Below are 19,903 nucleotides of genomic sequence, written 5' to 3'. Positions count from 1 at the left end.
GGAGGACATTCCTGGGAGAGGGAGCAGCATCTGTAAAGGTAAAGAGATGTGAAATAGCAAGTAGCATGGTATGTTCAGGGAAGTACATGTAGTAGGGTAGAAGAGTCATGTATTATGGGAGAGGAGGTGGGGAGCACGAAGCTAGAGCAGTAGCTAAGGACCAAGTCCTCCATGATTGAGGCCTCTCGAGTTGTCTCCAGATCTGCTGATGGGGATATTTTCCCTGAACCCTGAGCTCAGGTGTCCCTCTGGGAGGATGCCTCTAACCTTTATGTTGTATAGGTAGTAGTGGATATACTCACATATTGATTTCTTAGGTTGGCTGTGGAATTCCAGAGCGAGCCTTCAGCCCAGGAGAATCCATTCACAGCTCCCAGTGCCGAGAAGGAAGACACTTTGGAGGCCTTCTCAGAATTTCTTCTTAGTGCCTGTGACTCCCTTTGTATCCCCATGGTGATGGTGAGTTCCCTTGAGCCACAGATAGCATGAATTTTGAGGAGGAGAAGAGTATGATACTGAGCCAGGCTGAGACAGACAGCAAGTACTCATCTAGATCTTCTGAGGGTCTCAGAACAACAATACTGTTGTTTAGGCATTTTTCCTTTGGTTTTGGAAACAAAGTGTAGCAGCACCTGGCGGGCTCAGTCAGTGGAGTGTGTGACTCTTGGCTTTGGGATGTGGGTTTGAGCCCCATGTTGGGTGTAGAAATTACTTAAAATTTTTTTAAATTAAAAAAAATTTGTTTTAATCTTAAAAAAAACCCTCAAAACCCAAAAAACTCCAAAGTGTGTTCTTCTTTTACATTAATACATGCCTCTTAATAAAAAATAGAAAGCAGTAATAGTAACATAATAAATAGTGTTTATGGGGTGATAAGTGCTTCGTATTCATTACCTAATTTGATCATCCTAGTGATTATATGAGATGGGTACTATAATTATCCCAATTTAAAGATGAGCTTGTCATGTTCCAATAGTTGTAAAGCAAGTGGACAACAATACTGAAATTTGAACCAGTGTGTCCTTATGATTAGTAAAGAACAGTGGTGAATGTCTGTGATTCAAGTTTCACTAAGGAACACATGTATTCTGTAAAATGAGATTGGCCACTCTAAAGAGAGACCTGATCCAAAAGCGCTTTGTTTGGAGCTGACTTGAGATGGAGGTGGTAGGAAAAGCTGGGTCCAGAGCAGCTGACTGACTGCTTGGTTGACTTTAGGTAATAAGTCTTGTCCTCTTTGAGGTTTGGACATCCTGTGATTCTGCAGTGCCTTTTAGTCAGGGCACCTCCAAACACCTACCGGAAATAGTAGGTAGCAGCAGGGAGTTTCAGTAGCGGAACTCTGGTTCTGGGGGCAGAGACCTCTTGGAAGAAGCCTTTAAGCCAGCCTACCAGAGTCTTCAGGTGGGTAACCATCAGGAGCTATAGGCTAGATGCATGCTCTGATTGGCACTCACTAAGCAGTAACACTTAAGTGTTTCACGATGGTTTCCTCATCTGTTCTGCCTTCTTTCTATGAAGTGTTAGTCAGACCTAGAACTAGATGATAGAATTATTATATTATTCTTTCTACTTTTCTGTATTTTATACATTTTCTTTCTTTCTTTCTTTCTTTCTTTCTTTCTTTCTTTCTTTCTTTCTTTCTTTCTTCTTACTTTTTCTTTCTTTCTCTCTCTCTCTCTCTCTCTCTCTCTCTCAGATTTCATCTACTTATTCATGAGAAACACAGAGGGGGGGGGCAATGACACAGGCAGAGGGAGAAGCAGGCCCCATGCAGGGAGCCTGATGTGGGACTTGAACCTGGGACCCCAGGACCATGCCCTAGGCCGAAGGCATGTGCCAAACCACTTAGCCACCCAGGCGTCCCTTTATTACCTTTCTAAATAAAAACCTTTTTGTTGTTGTTTAAAAACCAAAGGAAAGGTATCTTTAAGAACCACATCCTTGAGACTCTAGCTTTTACATGTAGGGAACTGAGACACTGAGAGGGGAGGGTAACTGACCCATGGGAACAGTGACTTTGTGCAGAGCTTGACTGGAACCCAAGTTTGTTTACTCTTAATCAATCCAGAGCTCTGTCTGCTACATCAAGCTGCCTAATGACTAGTGTTTAGAGATCATATGAAAAAAAAAGTGAAGATAGTTTGTAAACCATATGACTATTACTAATGGCAATGGTCTTAGAAACTTGAGTGTCAGGGAGGGGTACCTGGCTGGCTCAGTCGGTAGAGCATGACTCTTGATCATGAGCCTACTTTAAAAAAAAAAAAAAAAAAAAGAAAGAAACTTGAGTGTTACTCTGCATTATAGTTTAGAAGGTACTTTTTACAATCAGATATCATTTGTTTCTGGGATATAGGTCTTGTTATTCCTGTTTTATTCTTTTTGGTGCAGAAGCCCAGAGGTAATGCGTCTTATACAACTTATTAAATGGTGGATATAAGCCTTGGATGCAGGCTTGTGACTTCAGGTTCCCTAGCTTTTCTTGTGCCCTTCAAGTGAAAGGGGTTAGTCTACTATTGCTAGATTTCATGACAGTTTTGCTGATACTTTCTTCTTCAGAGACTCAGTCCTGGTGTGCTGTGTTCTTCCTTCTGGTTCTTTGCAGAGACACTCAGAACAGGCCACCCATCCAAACCTGATGGAAGTTTTCCTCTCGATTCTACACAGCCTCTTTATCATCGTCCCTCACATGAAGGAGAAGTTCTCCAAGAAGCTCGGTAGGCAGCAGGCAAGTGTGAAAGTCAGGAGGGAGGCAGGTGCTCAGAATATTCAAAGAGAGCCCACTTCCTGTGGGCAGGAGGTTTATGTAATCACTCAGAGTCCATATCCATATTCTGCTTAGTGTTGGGTGGAAGGGAATACCATCCAACAATCAAAGGTACTTAAAGTAACTTCTCAAATTTACTGATACTTCTCTGAGAATGTCAAGGAGTTCCACCTCAAAGCCCACAGCACAAGTCTTTCCATATTGTTCTCCATACTTCATACTCAGACTTCACAAGATGTTTAGCATCTCTGACTTCTGACTGCTGAATGTCAGAAGTACCCCCAGTCATCGTGACACCTGAAAATTTTCCCCACATACTTCCAGATGCCTTGGTAAGGGGTGGCACTCCATGTGAAAGCTGCTGTCTATCTGTATGCTGAACTGCCTTCTTAAAATTGAACCCCTGTGGCTCTCAACTACCTTAGCCATCTCCAGGCCTTCTTGCATCTATTTATTTTCTTCTCTTACTACTCATTTTTTCCTCCGAAGCATAAACCTTCCTTTCTCACTTTTCCCGTAGTCACCTTGTAAATACTTCAATCTGCAGAATAAGCCCAGGAGTCAGAGTCAGAGTCTGCTTTATTTTCCTTAGAAAGTAGTAGTGATGGTGAGAATGGGAAGGGGAAAAGAGCCAAAAACAGTAAGGGAGGAGAGAGAAAGGTAATAATAATTAATAACTAATAACTAACATTTATTATACTCTTACTATTGTCAGATACTGTCTTCTTTCTTTTTTTTTAAGAAACAGACTTTTTATTTTTTATTTTTTTTTAAAGATTTTATTTATTCATGACAGAGAGAAAGGCAGAGACACAGGCAGAGGGAGAAACAGGCTCCATGCAGGGAGTCCGATGTGGGACTCGATCCTGAGACTCCAGGATCACAACCAGGCCTAGGCAGCGCTAAACCGCTGAGCCACCGGGGCTGCCCAGAAACAGACTTTTTTAGAAAGATTTTATTTATTTATTCATGAGAGACACACAGAGAGAAGGAGGCAGAGACACAGGCAGAGGGAGAAGCAGGCCCCATGCAGGGAGCCCAATGTAGGACTCAGTCCTGGGACTCCAGGATCACACTCTGGCCCGAAGGCAGACACTCAACTGCTGAGCCACCCAGGCACCCCAAGATATTGTTTTCTTAAAAAAAAGATTTATTTATTTTAGAGAAAGAGCACATGGGAGCAGGGGGAGGGATAGAGGGAGAGGGAGAGGGAGACAAGCAGACTTCCCACTGAGCAGGGTGGCCTACACAGGGCTTGATCCCAGGACCCTGAGATAATGACCTGAGCTAAAATCAAGAGTCAGATGCTCTGGGGATCCCTGGGTGGCTCAGCGGTTTAGCACCTGCCTTTGGCCCAGGGCGTGATCCTGGAGTCCCAGGATCGAGTCCCACATTGGGCTCCCTGCATAGAGCCTGCTTCTCCCTCTGCCTGTGTCTCTGCCTCTCTCTCTCTCTCATGAATAAATAAATAAAAATTAAAAAAAAAAAGTCAGATGCTCAACCGACTGAGCCACCCAGGCACCCCAGGTAGATACTGCTTTAAGTGCTTTACATGTATGAACTCATTTATAAAACCCTTAGAAGTATGTACTATGATTATTTTCTTAGAAGGAGAGACATAGAGGGAGAGGCAGATATATAAGCAGAGGGAGAAGCAGGCTCCCTGCAGGGAGCCTGATGCAGGACCCAATCCCAGGACCCTGAGATCATGACCTGAGCTGAAGGCAGATGCTCAACCACTGAGCCACCCATGTGGTCTAGAGCTTTGAGTCTTAGATAAGATTGGTAGAGTCAGATTTCTGTTTTAGAAAGATCATTTGTGGATCAGTGTGGACCATGAGTTAGAGGGAGGCAAGATTGGAGAAAACAGTTCAATCTCTTGCATTAACTCAGTCTGGTGATAGGAACTAAGGCAGTGTTAGGGGATGTGCACCAGTTGACTGTGGGGTAGGAGGGAGAGGGAACAGCTCAGGGTAATGCCTTGGGTTGTAACTGCCATCTAGGTGGGTCATGGTGATTTTTATTGAGAGGAAGCTCGCTAGAAGAGAATTTGATTTGGGAAGGTAGTAGAGGATGTGATCAGTATGAGCCAGGATGAGCGTGTCCTAAGTCTGGTTTAAACTGCTCTCAGTGATTGAATGTCTGCCTTTGACTCAGGTCATGATCCCGGGGCCCTGGGATTGAGTCCTGCATCAGGCTCCCTGCATGGAGCCTGCTTTTCCTTCTGCCTATGTCTCTGCCTCTCTCTGTGTATCTCTCATGAATAAAGATATAAAATCTTAAAAAATAAATCTATCGGGGATCCCTGGGTGGCGCTGCAGTTTGGCGCCTGCCTTTGGCCCAGGGCACGATCCTGGAGACCCGGAATCGAATCCCACATCGGACTCCTGGTGCATGGAGCCTACTTCTCCCTCTGCCTATGTCTCTGCCTCTCTCTCTCTCTCTTTCTCTCTCTCTGTGACTATCATAAATAAATAAAAATTAAAAAAAATAAATCTATCAAAAAAACAACAACAGCTGGGCAGCCCTGGTGGCCCAGCAGTTTAGCACCGCCTTCGACCCAGGGCGTGATCTTGGAGACCAGGAATCGAGTCCCGCGTCGGGCTCCCTGCATGGATCCTGCTTCTCCCTCTGCCTGTGTCTCTGCCTCAATCTGTGTGTCTCTCATTGATAAATAAAATCTAAAAAACAAAAACAAAACAAAACAAAACAAAAAACAACAAACAAGCAAACAGCTACTCTCTGCTTTCTTCCCACTTCTCCCAAGCTTCCTCATCGTTCATACGACTAACCCTGGAACTGAAGGCCAGGTTCTGCAGCAGTCTGAGGTATGTATGGTCTCAGGCAAAATTAGTGCCAACCAGCCAGTGTCCTTGATTGGACAAGTAGAAATTTCTGACTGGTGTGTTTTTTTCATGGGGGGATTGACACAGTGTCAGAATTGCTCAGCAGCTGGTGGTATGAGCTAGACGGGCTTCTACAACTTTTATTTAATCTGGTTCTGTTGAGACACTCATTCCATGTGATATTTGGATGGGCATCTGTTACATCAAAGCTGGAAAGCCTCTTAGAGATCATTTGTCTAACCCCAGTCGTTGTACAAATGGGGAAATGGAAGCCCTCAGAAGGTAATGAAAGAAGAGACCAGAGAGAGAGAGAGAGAGAGAGAGTCATGTTCTAGATACTGTTAGCTGAGCATTTCCAGAGGAGAAGCTCTCTTGTTCAAGGTAGAGACTTCTGGAATGCCTGGGTGGCTCAGTGGCTGAGTATCTGCCTTTGGCTCAGGGCATCGTCCCAGGATTGAGTCCTGCATCAGGCTTCCCTCAGAGAGCCTGCTTCTCCCTCTGCCTGTGCTCTATCTCTGTGTCTCTCATGAATAAATAAATAAAATCTTAAAAAAGTGAAAACAAAACAAAACAAACAAACAAACAAAAAAAACCCAGAGACTTCAGTCTCTGTCTTGTTACATTTTCTAGAGTAACCTTTTCTTCCTTCCCATTTATGGTTTTCTACCTGTCTCTGCGTTTACTTGACAGAGTCCATTTGTTATTGCCTACAGCCTGCAAGGTGACCATAATGCACTAAGTCTCCTTGCATATCTCTGAATAAAACACCAACCTTCAGGAGGGAATACAAACACAGGGATCTGTCTGGATTCAAAGAACTACCTGTTTGGACAGGTAGTTCTTGACTACTTGTCTTGATTCAATAGCTTCGTTTTAAACTAGTATTCCCAAGCCCTTTCCTGGCTTAGCAGCACTCATTTTTTGTTAGTATGGTTTGTTAAGTTGGAGTTCAGTAGCCCTCCTTGATTTATTTTTTCAGTTAAATTTTAGTGAATGCTTGTGTGTCTAAGTTACAGCTGTGGCAGCAGGTTCCATATTTATTATTCACAGCTACCTCCAGAACTCTTCTTCTAGGGCCACAGATGGTTAGAATTTCACTGGGCTCTGGCACAAGGCAGTGGTGCCCCGGTATATGGCAGGGATAATGCTGTCCCAGCCAAAGTTGCAACATCCTCTGTCCTGTTCTCTCTTCCCCTCCACCCTCTAAGGCACTCAGCCCTAAATCAAGTATGTTCCAGCTTCCTCTATTACATGATCCTCAACCTCCTCTCAGCTCCAGAGAAGACAGAACCACTTTCCAAAGAAGGTAAGACGCTGCAGCCTGACCATTCATCAGGTCAGTGGTGATCTTTTACAGTCTGGATGCCTTTGTTGATTAGCTGGGTAGTGAGTCAATATCACAATAATTATGACCTCTTTGCTAGAAGCTGCCCAGAGGAACCATGAAGTCATGGAATGGTGGGACTGTAGGTTAACACCTAGGGAGATGAGATAATAGAGTCAGAAAACAATAAGAACCTGAGGTTGCTGGATCCTTAGACTCAAAAGGTTGAGAAAGACCCCAAAGCTTATCAAGCCTAGTTCCTCATCCTGGCCATCTCCTCTGTAACTTCCCTTACACCAGACTTTTCGCTCTCTGCTTGTTACCTCCAGAGACTTCTCAAAATACTTTGAATGGCCTGTTCCACTTATTTGTTTCTTCATTCAAAAAGTATTTCTTGAGCATCTTCTGTGTGCCAGGTGCTGGTTAAAGAATTTCAAAGTTCTGTCCTTATGGGATGACAGAGGTAGACAGTAAACACACAGATACAATGCTATGAAAAAAATAAAACTGGACAAAGGGATAGAGGGTGATGGAGGGAGAAGATGCAGGTTAGATAGGTGGTTAGGGAAGGCCTCTGTGAGTACGTAACATGTTAGCAGAGGTCTGAGTAAGTTAAAAGAGGTATCTTCAGAGTCTAGAGGGGGAACAGCAGATGTAGGGCTGAGAGCTGAAGTTTTTCCCTCTATCGAATATTCACTGAACTTCTGCTATGCCAGGAAGGCCTCAGGGCTGCTGTGGACACAGTGATAATTATGACGTGTTCTCTGCCCTAAAGAGTTCGTCTATCCTAGACCTCTTTTGGTATAACATAAAATAATTTAATCAGGGATCCCTGGGTGGCGCAGCGGTTTGGCGCCTGCCTTTGGCCCAGGGCGCGATCCTGGAGACCCGGGATCGAATCCCACGTCAGGCTCCCGGTGCATGGAGCCTGCTTCTCCCTCTGCCTGTGTCTCTGCCTCTCTCTCTCTCTCTCTCTGTGACTATCATAAATAAAATTTAAAAAAAAATAATTTAATCATTGTTCTGTTCATTCATTCATTCATTCATTCAGCAAAGATGATACCTTCTTTGTAGTGCTGGCCATGTTTCCTCTTTTTTACATTTATGAAGATGTGTCATGTCTCCCTACTTCCTAAACCTCTCTTCCTCTTTCTTTTTTTCCTGACGCTGTGTAGAGAGAGACAGAAGCCTAGGTGAATATTTTCATTCCTTCCAACATGGCTTGGCTCCTAGTTCCCACACTATAGCATCCACTCCTCTCTGCGTGGTGTCCTGCTCTCTGCCTGTTCAGGTGTGGTCTGGCCTGCAGAGAGGCGAGCACAACTACTTCTGCCATGGTTGCTGCCTAAGATATCGTTGGCAGCCACTGCATAGCACCTCTTGTGCTCACCTTGCTAGCCTCACTGCTGCTGACAGCGCCCTCTCTTTTGGAAACAGGACACATATTTGCCACATATCTGCCTTGTCAGATCTGAGTGCCAGGAAGAACAGCAGACCTTACTTACATTGCAGCCTGCTTCTTTCTTTTATATATCAGGAGAACGGGTGTGTGGATATATGAAACTCAAGAATATTAGTTTCATTTTGACGATAATGATCATAGTGTGCTTTGGTGGAGAAATCACCTAAACTTAGAATTAGGAGATCTGACCTGGCTCTGCTATTAGATTGCTGTGTGACATTCTCCATCCTCACCCTCCAGTTGGCCGTAAGTCCACTGTACTGGTAGGACAGATTTCACTTGACCTCTCACTTGGCTTCCTGCTTTTGGTCTTTCATCCTCCAACCGATCTCCATCCACTGGTGGAAAGATCTATCCAAAAACCAAGTCTTATCATCCTAACACCCTGGACTTCAGCTGTGGTCCCCAAACATCAGTCTGTGGGGCACTGTGATGAAGTGATGAAGTGATGATCATTGCTTCACAGTGATGAAGATTCCTCTGATCTGTGGTGAAATGTGGAAAATAAGGGTAATATAGTGAATTTTCTATAAAGTTGACTTTATTGAAAGTTTAAACTCTGAAGTCTTTTCCTTTCTTTTCTGAAACAGAGGTTTCATAGGAAATGTATTCTTAGGATAAAATCTAAATTCTTCACTCAGCATTCAAGCTACAAATAATATCACATAGTTCTGCAACTCCTGAGACTCTATATCTATTCATCACTGGTTCCGTCAGCCTGAACTCCTTGCTGCGTCCTAAACATGTCCTCTTATGCCTCTGGGCCTTTCAGCACCTTGCTTCCTGTGCCCAGGATTCTCTGTTCTCACTTTTTTTTGCCTGTTTTCTGCTTACCGTTCACAGTCCCCTCCTTTTGGAGCTTGTCCTCCAAACCCCAGGTGATACAAGTCACACCCTCCTCCATGCTTGAACAGGGTACTTGCTCACATGTCCTATAACCGTCTCATTATGTCTTTTCTCAGCCACCAGCTCCGGGAGATAGGGCCTATGTGTCACAGCCTGGCCTAGAGGAGCCACTCAGGGAACATTTGTCAGTGAATGAATGAAGGATTGTATCCATGTTCTTTCACATGTTACCTTTCATCCCTCCTGGCAGACTGAAGGCTGCATAAAGGAAGCAGAAACTCTGATTTCCCTTTATCTTGCATGTACCCTGCTACCCTTTGCAGTACTCTTCATATAGTAGATACTTATATGCTGATTATCTGCTTTCCTGTGTTGTCTGTGTGGCTTTCTCTTGCTTCTTTCTTCCCCAGAACTCTCTGTGGTATCCACGTTCCTACAACATGGGCTGCCCCACATAAGCAGCAGGAACCCTGAAAGCCTTGCCTTCTTATCAGATCGCCAGTATATGGAGAAAACTGCTCGCCAGAGACAGTACTGCATCTTGCTCCTCTTCTACTTGGCCTACATCCACGAGGATAGGTCAGTGTTCCATGCCAGTGGCTGGCAATGCATCCTAGGACTCTCATCTGTAGCCCAATTTAGTTCAATAAATATTCACAGAGACATCTGCTCCAAACCTGGTGCTGAGCACTGGGGACACGGATAAGTGAGAAATGGGTTGTATTCCTGAGCGGCTCACATGTTGGAGGAGGGTTAAGGCAGCTGGGTAATCAGGGTGTTGAAAGCAGAGGCCTAGAATGGTAATGAAGTTTTTTTAGTATGCTTAAAAGGTATTGTTTGTGCATAGAAAAAAAATTAGTGGTTTACTTTGGTTTTAAGAATTACTAAATAGGGCAGCTGGGTGGCTCAGTTGGTTAAGAGTCTGCCTTCAGCTCTGGTCATGATCCCAGAGTCCTGGGATCAAGCCCCATGGGCTCCCTGCTCAGTGGGGAACCTGCTTCTCCTACTTGTGTCCCTCCCCTCCCTGGTGCTTGTGCACATGCTTTCTCTGTCTCTCAATTAAAATATTTAAAAAGAATTACTACACAGGGGTGGCTTAATCAGTTGTCTGCCTTCGACTCAGGTCCTGATTCTGGGGTCCTGGGATCAGGCCCCATGTTGAGCTCCCTGCTCAGCGGGGAGTCTGTTTCTCCCCCATACTCCTAGCTCATGCACTCTCTCTCTCTCTCTCCAATAAATAAATAAAATCTTAAAAAAAAAAAGAATTACTATACAGTTTAAGGGGCTCCTGGGTGGTACATTCTGACTCTTGGTTTTGGCTCAGGTCATGATCTCAGGGTCCTGAAATTGAGCCCCACCTCGGTCCCTGCTCTGGGCATTAAGCCTGCTTAAGATCTTCTTTCTCCCTCTCCCTTTGCTCCTCCCCCTCCTTAAAAAAAATTACTGTACAATTTATCAAAATTTTAAAATCAAAGCTTAAAAAATTTTTTTGAGCTAGAATTCCTATAACATAAAATTAATATTAAAGTTAACAGTTCAGTGGCATTTAGTATATTCACAGCATTATGCAACCACCACCTCTCTCTAGTTCCAAAACATTTCCATCACTCCAGAGTAAAATCTCATACCTATTAAGCATTCACTCCTTGTTCCTCCTTCTGCTTAGCTTCTAGGAACAACAATCTATGATCTATCTCTATGGATTTACCTATTCTGAATATTTCTTATAGATGGATTATACATAGATGGATGACTTTTTGTGTCTGGCTTTTTCCACTTAGCATAATATATTTGAGACTCATTCAGTTAGCATAATATTTGTAGCACATATCAGTACTTCATTCTTTTGCATGTAGCTTATGTAGATTTGCAGCATCATATGTTACAAAGGCTATTCTTTCCTGCACTGAATTGTCTTGGCACCCTCATTGAAAATCACTTGACCCATGTGATTCTTTTTTTTAATTGAGATATAATTGACATATAACATTAATTTCAAGTGTACAACATAATGATTTCGATATTTGTATATATTGCAAAATGATCACAGTAAGTTCAGTTAGCATCCATCACCATGTGTAGTTGCAAAATTTTTTTCTGGTGTTGAGAAGTTTTAAGATTTGTTATCTTAGCAACTTATTTATTTATTTATTTATTTATTTATTTATTTATTTATTTATTTATAGATTTTATTTATTTGAGAAAGAGAGAGAAAGCACAAGCAGGGGGTAGGAAGAAGGGGAAAGGAAGGGCAGGGAGGAGCCAAGGGAGAGAGAGGTGAGGGAGGAGGAGGGGGAGAGGGAGAGGGAGAGGCAGACTCCCTGCTGAGCAGGGAGCTTTGTGCAGGCTTGATCCCAGATGACCCAAGCCAAAGGCAGATGGTTAACCGCCTGAGCCACCCAGGTGCCCAGCAACTTTCAAATATACAGTGCAGTATTATCAACTGTAGTCACCATGCTGTGCATTACATCCCCAGGGTCTCTTTATTTTATAACAGGAAGTTTGTACCCTTCACCCATTTTGCCTACTCTCAACTCTCATCACTAACAGCCACAACAGCCACCAATCTGTTCTTTGTATCTATGAGTTCAGTTTTTTTTTTTAAGATACCAAATATAAGGAAGATCATACAGTTATTTTTTTCTCCCTTTCACTTATTTCACTTAGCCTAATGTCCCAAGGTCAATCCATGTTGTTTTAAATGGCAGGATTCCCTTTTTTTAATGGTTGAATAGTATTCCATTTTGTGTGTATATGTAGGACATTTTCTTAATCTACTCATCCACCAGTGGACACTTAGGTTTTTTTCCATGGCCCGTAGTAAATGGTGCTGCAGTGAAAATGGGGGTGTAGATATCTTCCTGAGTTCAGATAAATACCCAAAAGTAAAATTGCTGGATCATATGATAGACTATTTTTAATTTTTTGAGGTGACTCCATTCTCTTTTCCATAGTGACTCCACCAATTTTACGTTCCCACCAGCAGTGCTCACGTATTCCCTTTTCTCCACATCCTTGCTAACACTTGTTTTTTGTCTCTTTGATAATTGCCATTTAACAGATATTAAGTGATACCTCATTGCGGTTTTGATTTACGTTTCCTTGCTGATTAGTGATGTTGAGCATCTTTTCATGTACCTGTTTGTCACCTGCATGTCTTCTTTGGAAAAATGTCTATTTAGATCCTCTGCCCATTTTTACATTGGACTTATTTTTAATTTTTTTTACTATTAAGTTGTATGAGTCCTTTATGTGTTTGAATATTATATTTTATCAGATATTATGATTTGCAGAGATTTTTCTCCCATTGAATAGATTGCCTTTTCATTTTGTTGTTCCTTTGCTTTGCAGAAGCTTTTTAGCTTGAAATTGTCCTATTTGGGGCACCTGGGTGGCTCAGCTTGGGTCATTATCCCAGGGTCTTGGGGTCGAGCCCTATGTCAGGCTCCCTGCTCAGTGGGGAGTCTGCTTCTCCCTCTCCCTCTGCCCCTTACCCCCACTCATGTTCTCTCTCACTCACTCTGCTCTCTCTCTCAAATAAATGAATAAATAAATCTTAAAAAAATGCAATAGTCCCATTTATTTTTGCTTTCAGTATAGGATCCAAAAAAAATCATCCCAAAGACTGATGTCAAGCAGCTTACTGTCTGTGTTTTCTTTTAGAAGTTTTATGGTTGCAGGTCTTACATTCATGTCTTTAATTCACATTGAGTCAATTTTTGTGTATGGTATAAGAGATTGGACCACTTTTTTTTTTTTCCATGTGGCGTGCAATTTTCTTAATACCATTTATTGAAGAGACTATGCTTTCCCCATTGTATATTCTTGGCTCCTTTGTTGTAAATTAATTGACTGTATATGCATGGGATTATTTCTGGGCTGTATGTTTATCCCATTGGTCTATGTGTCTGTTTTATGCCAATAACATACTCTTTTGATTACTGACCATGTGATTCTTAGAATGTTTTTCTTAAAAATCATGTAAATATTCTAGTAAAATAGTTGGGTATAAAGTTAAAATAAAGCACATTTCTTTTTTAAAAAATATTTTATTTATTTATTCATGAGAGACACAGAGAGAGAGAGGCAGAGACACAGGCAGAGGGAGAAGCAGACTCTATGCAGGGAGCCTGACATGGGACTCCATCCTGGGTCTCCACAATCAGGCCCTGGGCTGAAGGTGGCGCTAAACTGCTGAGCCACCTGGGCTGTCCATAATGTACGTTTCCATACACCTGCTAGAGTTAACTACTGTTATGTACCCTGTGTGAACTTGTCTGTGTATCAGCAAACAAACATATGCTTCTTTTTTTCCAATATACAGAATGGGATATTATATAAGGTCTTCAACTTGTCTTTTAATCTAGCAATTTATCTTGGAGATCTTTTCATATTAGTGTTTGTATTAATAGATCTACCTCATACTTTTAGTAGCTGTATAATATTTATATTATACCTATCATTTATTTTATTTTTATTTCTTAAATAAGCATTTTATTTTGGAGTAATTATAGATTTATAGGAAAGTTGCAAAGAATAGAGAATTCTTCACTAATTTTCTCCTAATGTTAACACGACTATGGTACTAAGACATCAACTTTGGTACACTGGCATTTTCCCCATTTTTTTTTATTGTGGTAAAATACACAAACATAAAATTTATATCTTAACCATTATTAGTGTACTGTTCAGGAGTACTAAGTACATTAATATTGTTGTGCTACCATCACCACTATTCATCTCCAGAATTCTTTTCATCTTGCAAAACTAAAATTCTGTACCGGTTAGATAACTCTACATTTCTCCTTCCCAGCCAACAGCAACCACTATTCTACTTTCTGTTCCAATGATTTTCACTATTCTAAGTGCTTCATATGAGTAGAATCATGCCATATATATATCTTTTTGTGACTGGCTTATTTCATTTAACATAGTGTCCTCAAGATTCATCCATGCTATAACATGTTAGAATTTCCTTCCTTTTTATGCTAAATAATGCTCCACTGTATGTATATACCACATTTTGCTTATAGAGTTGTCCGACAGACACGTGGACAGCTTCCACCTTTTGGCTATTGTAAATAATACTGCTGTGAACATGGGTATACAAATACCTCTTTGAGACCCTGTTTTCAATTCTGGGTATATATGCAGATTGTTGGATCATCTGGTAGTTCTATTTTTAATTTTTTGAGGAAACGGCATGCTCTTTTTCACAGCAGCTGTACTGTTTTACATTCCTGCTAATGCTGTACAAGGGTTCCAATTTCTTTTCTTTTTTAAAAAAAAGATTTTATTTATTTATTCATAGGCACAGAGAGAGGGGCAGAGACACAGACAGAGGGAGAAGCAGGCTCTATGCAGGGAGCCCGATGTGGGACTCGATCCCGGGTCTCCAGGATCACACCCCAGGCTGCAGGCAGTGCCAAACTGTTGCGCCACCAGGGCTGCCTGGGTTCCAATTTCTCTACATACTCACCAATGCTTGTTATCTTCTGCTTTTTAACAGTGGCCATCCTAATGGGTGTGAGGTTATTATCTCATATTTTGATTTGTATTTCTCTAGTGATTAGTGATGTTAAATACCTTTCCCTATACTTATTGGACATTTATATGTCTTCTTTGGAGAAATATCTGTTCAAGTCCTTTGCCCATTTTTGAATCACCAAGTTTTGTGGTTACTGAGTTTTAGGAGTCCTCTATTATTCTGAATATTAATCCCTTATTAGATACATGATTTGCAAATATTTTCTCCCATTCTCTGAGCTGCCTTTTCACTCTGTTGATGGCATTTTTTGATACCCAGAGGTTGAAAACTATCAATTTGTCTATTTTTTTGTGGTTGTTGTCTATGCCTTTCGTGTCATATCCAAGAAAATCATTGCCAAATCTGGTGTTGCAAAGCTCTTGCTTTATGTTTTCTTCTAAGAGTTGTATAGTTTTAGGCCTGGACCCATTTGGGGAATATTTTTCTTTAAATATTTTATTTATTTATTCATGAAAGACACAGAGAGAGGCAGAGACAGGCAGAGGAAGAAGCAGGCTAACCATGGGGAGCCTGATGCAGGATTCGATCCCAGGACCCTGGTATCATGCCCTGAACTGAAGGCAGACACTCAACCACTGAGCAACCCAGGCATCCCGGGGAATATTTTTTATATCATGTTAGGTGAGGGTACAGTGTCTTTCTTTTGCATGTCCAGTTTTGCCAGGACCATTTGTTGAAAAGCTTGTCTTTTCCCCCATTGAGTGGTTTTGGCATTCTTGTTGAATTTCGCTAGTTTTTCCTCTACTGTTCCTTTTCTGTTCCAGGACATTATGGTTATTTCATATTACCCATTTTAAAATGTTTAATTTTTTTAGAACTTAATTCAATAGGTAGTGAAGTGATGGTGGAAAATTCAAAAGGTATAATAGGGTATATGCCTCATATTTCACCAAAAAAAGTCAGTCTCCTTCTCACCCCCATTTCCCTTGCACATACAAGCATAGATGTATCCCTTTCCCAGAAAGTAGCCCATTGAACATATCAATGTTTAATGATAAAGAGTAATGGATTGGTGGCCAAAAAGGACTCCTAAACCCCAGAAGTAGCATTCTTCTCTTTAACAGTGCTAGGCCAGTCAGCAGACCCTTCACCTCCTAGTTACTAGTGTGGAGTCTCTGGCCCCTAACAAGGCCTTGTGCAAAGCATAGAACCATGTGCTGTGTGTGTATGACAATGTTTTGTAAGTATATGTAGCATGCTCTGTGCAAAGGTGTCATTGGGTTGTGGACATGCTGGGGCAGAGGACAGAAGGCAGCAGGAAGATGTGGCAAGGCAGGACAGCCATTTCTGTCTTTTTCACTCACTCTCCTTGGTTGACAGGTTTGTCTCAGAGGCAGAATTATTTGTGGCTGTGCAAAGCTTCCTCCTGTCTCTGCAGGACCAGGGTGAGCGCCCTCCACTGGTGGTCTTCAGAGCCTCCATCTATCTGGTTTCACTCTGTCAGGACAAAGACAGAGCACTAGATGAGGTATGCACCAAAATGGTTGGGACTCTTCCTCCTCCCCCTATACCCTTTATATCATGGGTCCTTGAGAGACCATGGTGGCACATATATAGAGAGAGATAGGAAGAGAGGGAGAAGGAGTCTTGGTGGAATGGGGAGGGAGTGGGGGCTGACCTGTTCAGAGCCTATGTAATTTAGCTAATTCTCTCAATAGTCCTGAGAGGAAGATTATTATTTCCATTTTTTACAGGTAAGAAAATCAAGACTTGGGTTAAAGTAACTTTCTCTAGATCACACAATTAATTGATGGGGGAGCCAGGACTCCAATTCAGACTTGACCAACTCCCAAGGTTCTTTTCTTAGAAGTACCACCTCTGGTTTGAAAAGGAAGAGAAAAGTGTGAGGTATATATTTCTATAAACAGTTTATCAAAGTGGGTGATCAGGTGATCTTGGAGCACTTTGTTAGTGGTTGTTTTCTCTTTCCAGATTCTTTATAAATTCTTATGGATCAAGGACTATATCTGATTCATCACTAAGTCTTTTGCCTCTTTCATTGAATATTGCTTCTACTCCTCAGATATGGAACTTCAGCCTCAACCTAAAGATACTCTTTCTTCACTGACTGAATTTTTCCTCTTTTTAAAAGGTTTTCAAAAATTTTATTTAACCTCTACACCCAACCTGGGGCTCAAACATGACCCTGAGGTCAAGAGTCACACGCTCCTCCATCTGAGCCAACCAGGCACCCCATAATTCTGCCTCTTTTTGATTACTGTTGAGGCAAAAATGATGTAACTAGACCTGGTTTAATTTGAATGGAAGCAGAAAGTTGTAGTTGAAGTGCATGAGTTTTCAATAAAGTAGACCTAGATATAAATATCAGATTATATCTTTTTTTGTGACATTTAAAGCCATTGGTGATCATTGCCTACTATTAATTCATTAGGGGTTGCAAAATAATACTATCTTAATTCTGTAATTTAGTCTTTGTTTATTAACTGGGATAGTTGCATAAAAAGAAGCTTCCTTTATCAACTATTCACTCAGAATGGTAGATTGTATAGGAAGCATAGGTTGAATATTTGAGTCTTTCCTTTTAATTACAGTGTTTTACAAAAAAGGAATTGGTTGTCTAGAATTCCCTAAGGGGAGCAAAGAGATTTATTTTTAGTGTCATTATGAACTCATGGATTTAAAAATATTTGGCATGTTTCAATCTACTGTAGTTATTATCCTTTTGTTATCCTATCTTCAGTCAGTGGGAGCCATTCAGGGTAGCTCCTGAGTCCTTGACATAACCCTCATAGTCTTTGGCAGAATTTGGGTTTTCTACTCTGATAAGATGCCCTAAGCTTATATATGCTTTCTGCTCTCCCATTTGCTTTTGAACCTACCCGTTAGGCTTTCACCCCTACCACATCTGTCACCAGTAACAGATACTTGACTAAAGCCAGTAACCAATATTTAGTCATTACCTTACTTGACTTGTCAACAATGTTTCTTTCTTTTCTTTTCTTTTCTTTTCTTTTCTTTTCTTTTCTTTTCTTTTCTTTTCTTTTCTTTCTTTTCTTTTCTTTTCTTTTCTTTTTTCTTTTTTTTCTTTTTTGAAACATTGCCTTTATTTGGCATCTAGAATGCTGTGTACTCCTGATTTTCCTCCGACCTCTCTGGCAGTTATATCTTAGTGTTTTTTGCTGATTTTCTCTTATCATCGGGACCTCTAAGTGTTGTAGTGCCCCAGGGCTCAGTCTTTGATGCTCTGCTTTTCTCTCTAAATTTATTTCTTTGCTAATCTCATATAGTCCCATGGTTTGATTCATGGCTGAATTAAAAAAGATGACTCTGACTGCTAGGACAATAGACCAAAAGGGTACAAGGTGGAAGTGTAGAAACCAGTTAGGAGGCTACAGCAATAATCTGGACAAGAGATAGTAGAGGAGGTGATGAAGAGCATTATCTTCTGGATAGATTTTAAAACTAGAGCCAAGAGAATCTCTTTTTTTTTTTTAATTTTTATTTATTTATGATAGTCACAGAGAGAGAGAGAGAGAGGCAGAGACATAGGCAGAGGGAGAAGCAGGCTCCATGCACCAGGAGCCCGACATGGGATTCGATCCCGGGTCTCCAGGATCACGCCCCGGGCCAAAGGCAGGCGCTAAACCACTGCGCCACCCAGGGATCCCCAAGAGAATCTCTTGATGGATCAGTGTGAACTATAAGAATAAGAGAATAAAAGGACATATATTTTAAAGATTTTATTTATTCTTGAGAGACACCGGGAGAGAGAGAGAGAGAGGCAGAGACACAGGCAGAGGGAGAAGCAGGCTTCATGCAGGGAGCCTGACCTGGGATTCAATACCAGGTCTCCAGGATCAGGCCCTGGGCTGAAGGCGGCGCTAAACCGCTGAGCCACCCAAGCTCGCCTAAAAGGATATTTCCAAAGATTTTTTGGTTCTGATGGAGGCTGAAGAATTGTATTGAAATAGTAGAGAGAATGAGCTGGAAAGATAGCGGAGTGGTGGTAAAGTGGGATACTTGAGTTAGGATTATTGAGGAACATCAGTTCTTGGTAATGGTAGGACCTAGGGGCATGACTGCCTGAGGCAAATAGAAGTGATTAGAAAGGAGAAGAGAATTTAGAGGCCATGTTTCAAGAACTAGGGAGATGGGAGCAAAAATAGCCTCAGCTTGAGAGATTGTAGGCAAAACAGGTTTCTGGAAGAGGATCAAAGCAACAGGGTGAAGGTTCGGAACATTCAAAGAAGAGGCAGAGGACAAGGAATTTGCTGATAACTGTGAGTGACTTCTAGAGGGCACTGTGAAAGGGTTTTGGGAGCTAGGAATGAGTGGGAGATGGGAACAGAAGAGGGCATGTTTTGAGCCATATGGGATCATCTAGAAGTTCTGGACTTTCTGAGGTGATTAACGTAAATGGGAGAAAAGGATAGGATTGGAATAGTCCTGACCGTTTCAAGACTAATAATAATGGTAAGATTGGATTTGGGAGGCTTCTCTACATATCTACAAGTGGTGGTGTGGAAACTAAAGAAGCCCATGGAGCTCCAGGCTTTCCCTCTAGGGTTGAATCCATAAATGATATATAACATTATTTTGCATGCTTAAAAATTATATATAAATGTATAAATGATAATACATCATCACAGCTTGATTTTTTAACCAATTTTACTTTTTTGTCTTTATGTATTATTCATTCAGGATTTTTTATTGTAGTAAAACACACAAACAAGATTTATCATCTTATCGATTTTTAGCGTATAGTTCAGTGGCATTAAGAACATTAATATTGGGTAACTACTACCACCATTCATGTCCAGAACTCTTTTCATCCTGCAAAACTGAAACTCTATACCCATTAAATAATAACTCCCCAATGTGGATTGACCACTTGACAGGTGCCATGTGGGCTCTTGTCAGGATTAGGGTGAATCAAACATGTTCCCTACCCTCAAGGAGCATCAATTTGGCAGGAGAGACCAAAAGATTCTCTATAGGAAGGCAGTAACAGCAATGAGTGCTTTCCTGGAGCTGGAGGACTGGTCAAGAGGTATGAAAACACACAGAGAAAGATATTGTATCTGATTACGGCATCAGGAGAGGCTTCATTGAGGAGAGAATTAAGATACAGAAGTAGGAAGTTTTC

General features: G+C 41.5%; 1 protein-coding gene across 13 annotated transcripts in view; it reads left to right on the top strand.

Annotated features, from left to right (window-relative positions):
- Positions 1-19,903, top strand: part of MEI1 (meiotic double-stranded break formation protein 1) — a 73,596-nt gene that overhangs the window by 21,992 nt on the left and 31,701 nt on the right. For 12 of the 13 annotated variants that reach the window (XR_013389012.1, XM_077914329.1, XM_077914328.1 and 9 more), the window contains 6 exons: positions 318-459; positions 2,609-2,720; positions 5,538-5,598; positions 6,825-6,922; positions 9,659-9,827; positions 16,117-16,264. Coding sequence is in view for 12 of the 13 variants with exons in the window: in XM_077914329.1 (XP_077770455.1) it covers positions 318-459; positions 2,609-2,720; positions 5,538-5,598; positions 6,825-6,922; positions 9,659-9,827; positions 16,117-16,264 (730 nt within the window). In the remaining variant the exon portion in view is untranslated. The remainder of the gene's footprint in view (positions 1-317; positions 460-2,608; positions 2,721-5,537; positions 5,599-6,824; positions 6,923-9,658; positions 9,828-16,116; positions 16,265-19,903) is intronic. The other variant, XM_077914331.1, reaches the window with a different exon arrangement.

The sequence above is a fragment of the Canis aureus genome, chromosome 11 (assembly GCF_053574225.1).
Source record: "Canis aureus isolate CA01 chromosome 11, VMU_Caureus_v.1.0, whole genome shotgun sequence".
NCBI classification, from domain to species: Eukaryota; Metazoa; Chordata; class Mammalia; order Carnivora; family Canidae; genus Canis; species Canis aureus.
The sequence above is the reverse complement of the archived record's forward strand: the minus strand, read 5'-3'. Positions and strand labels throughout refer to the sequence as shown.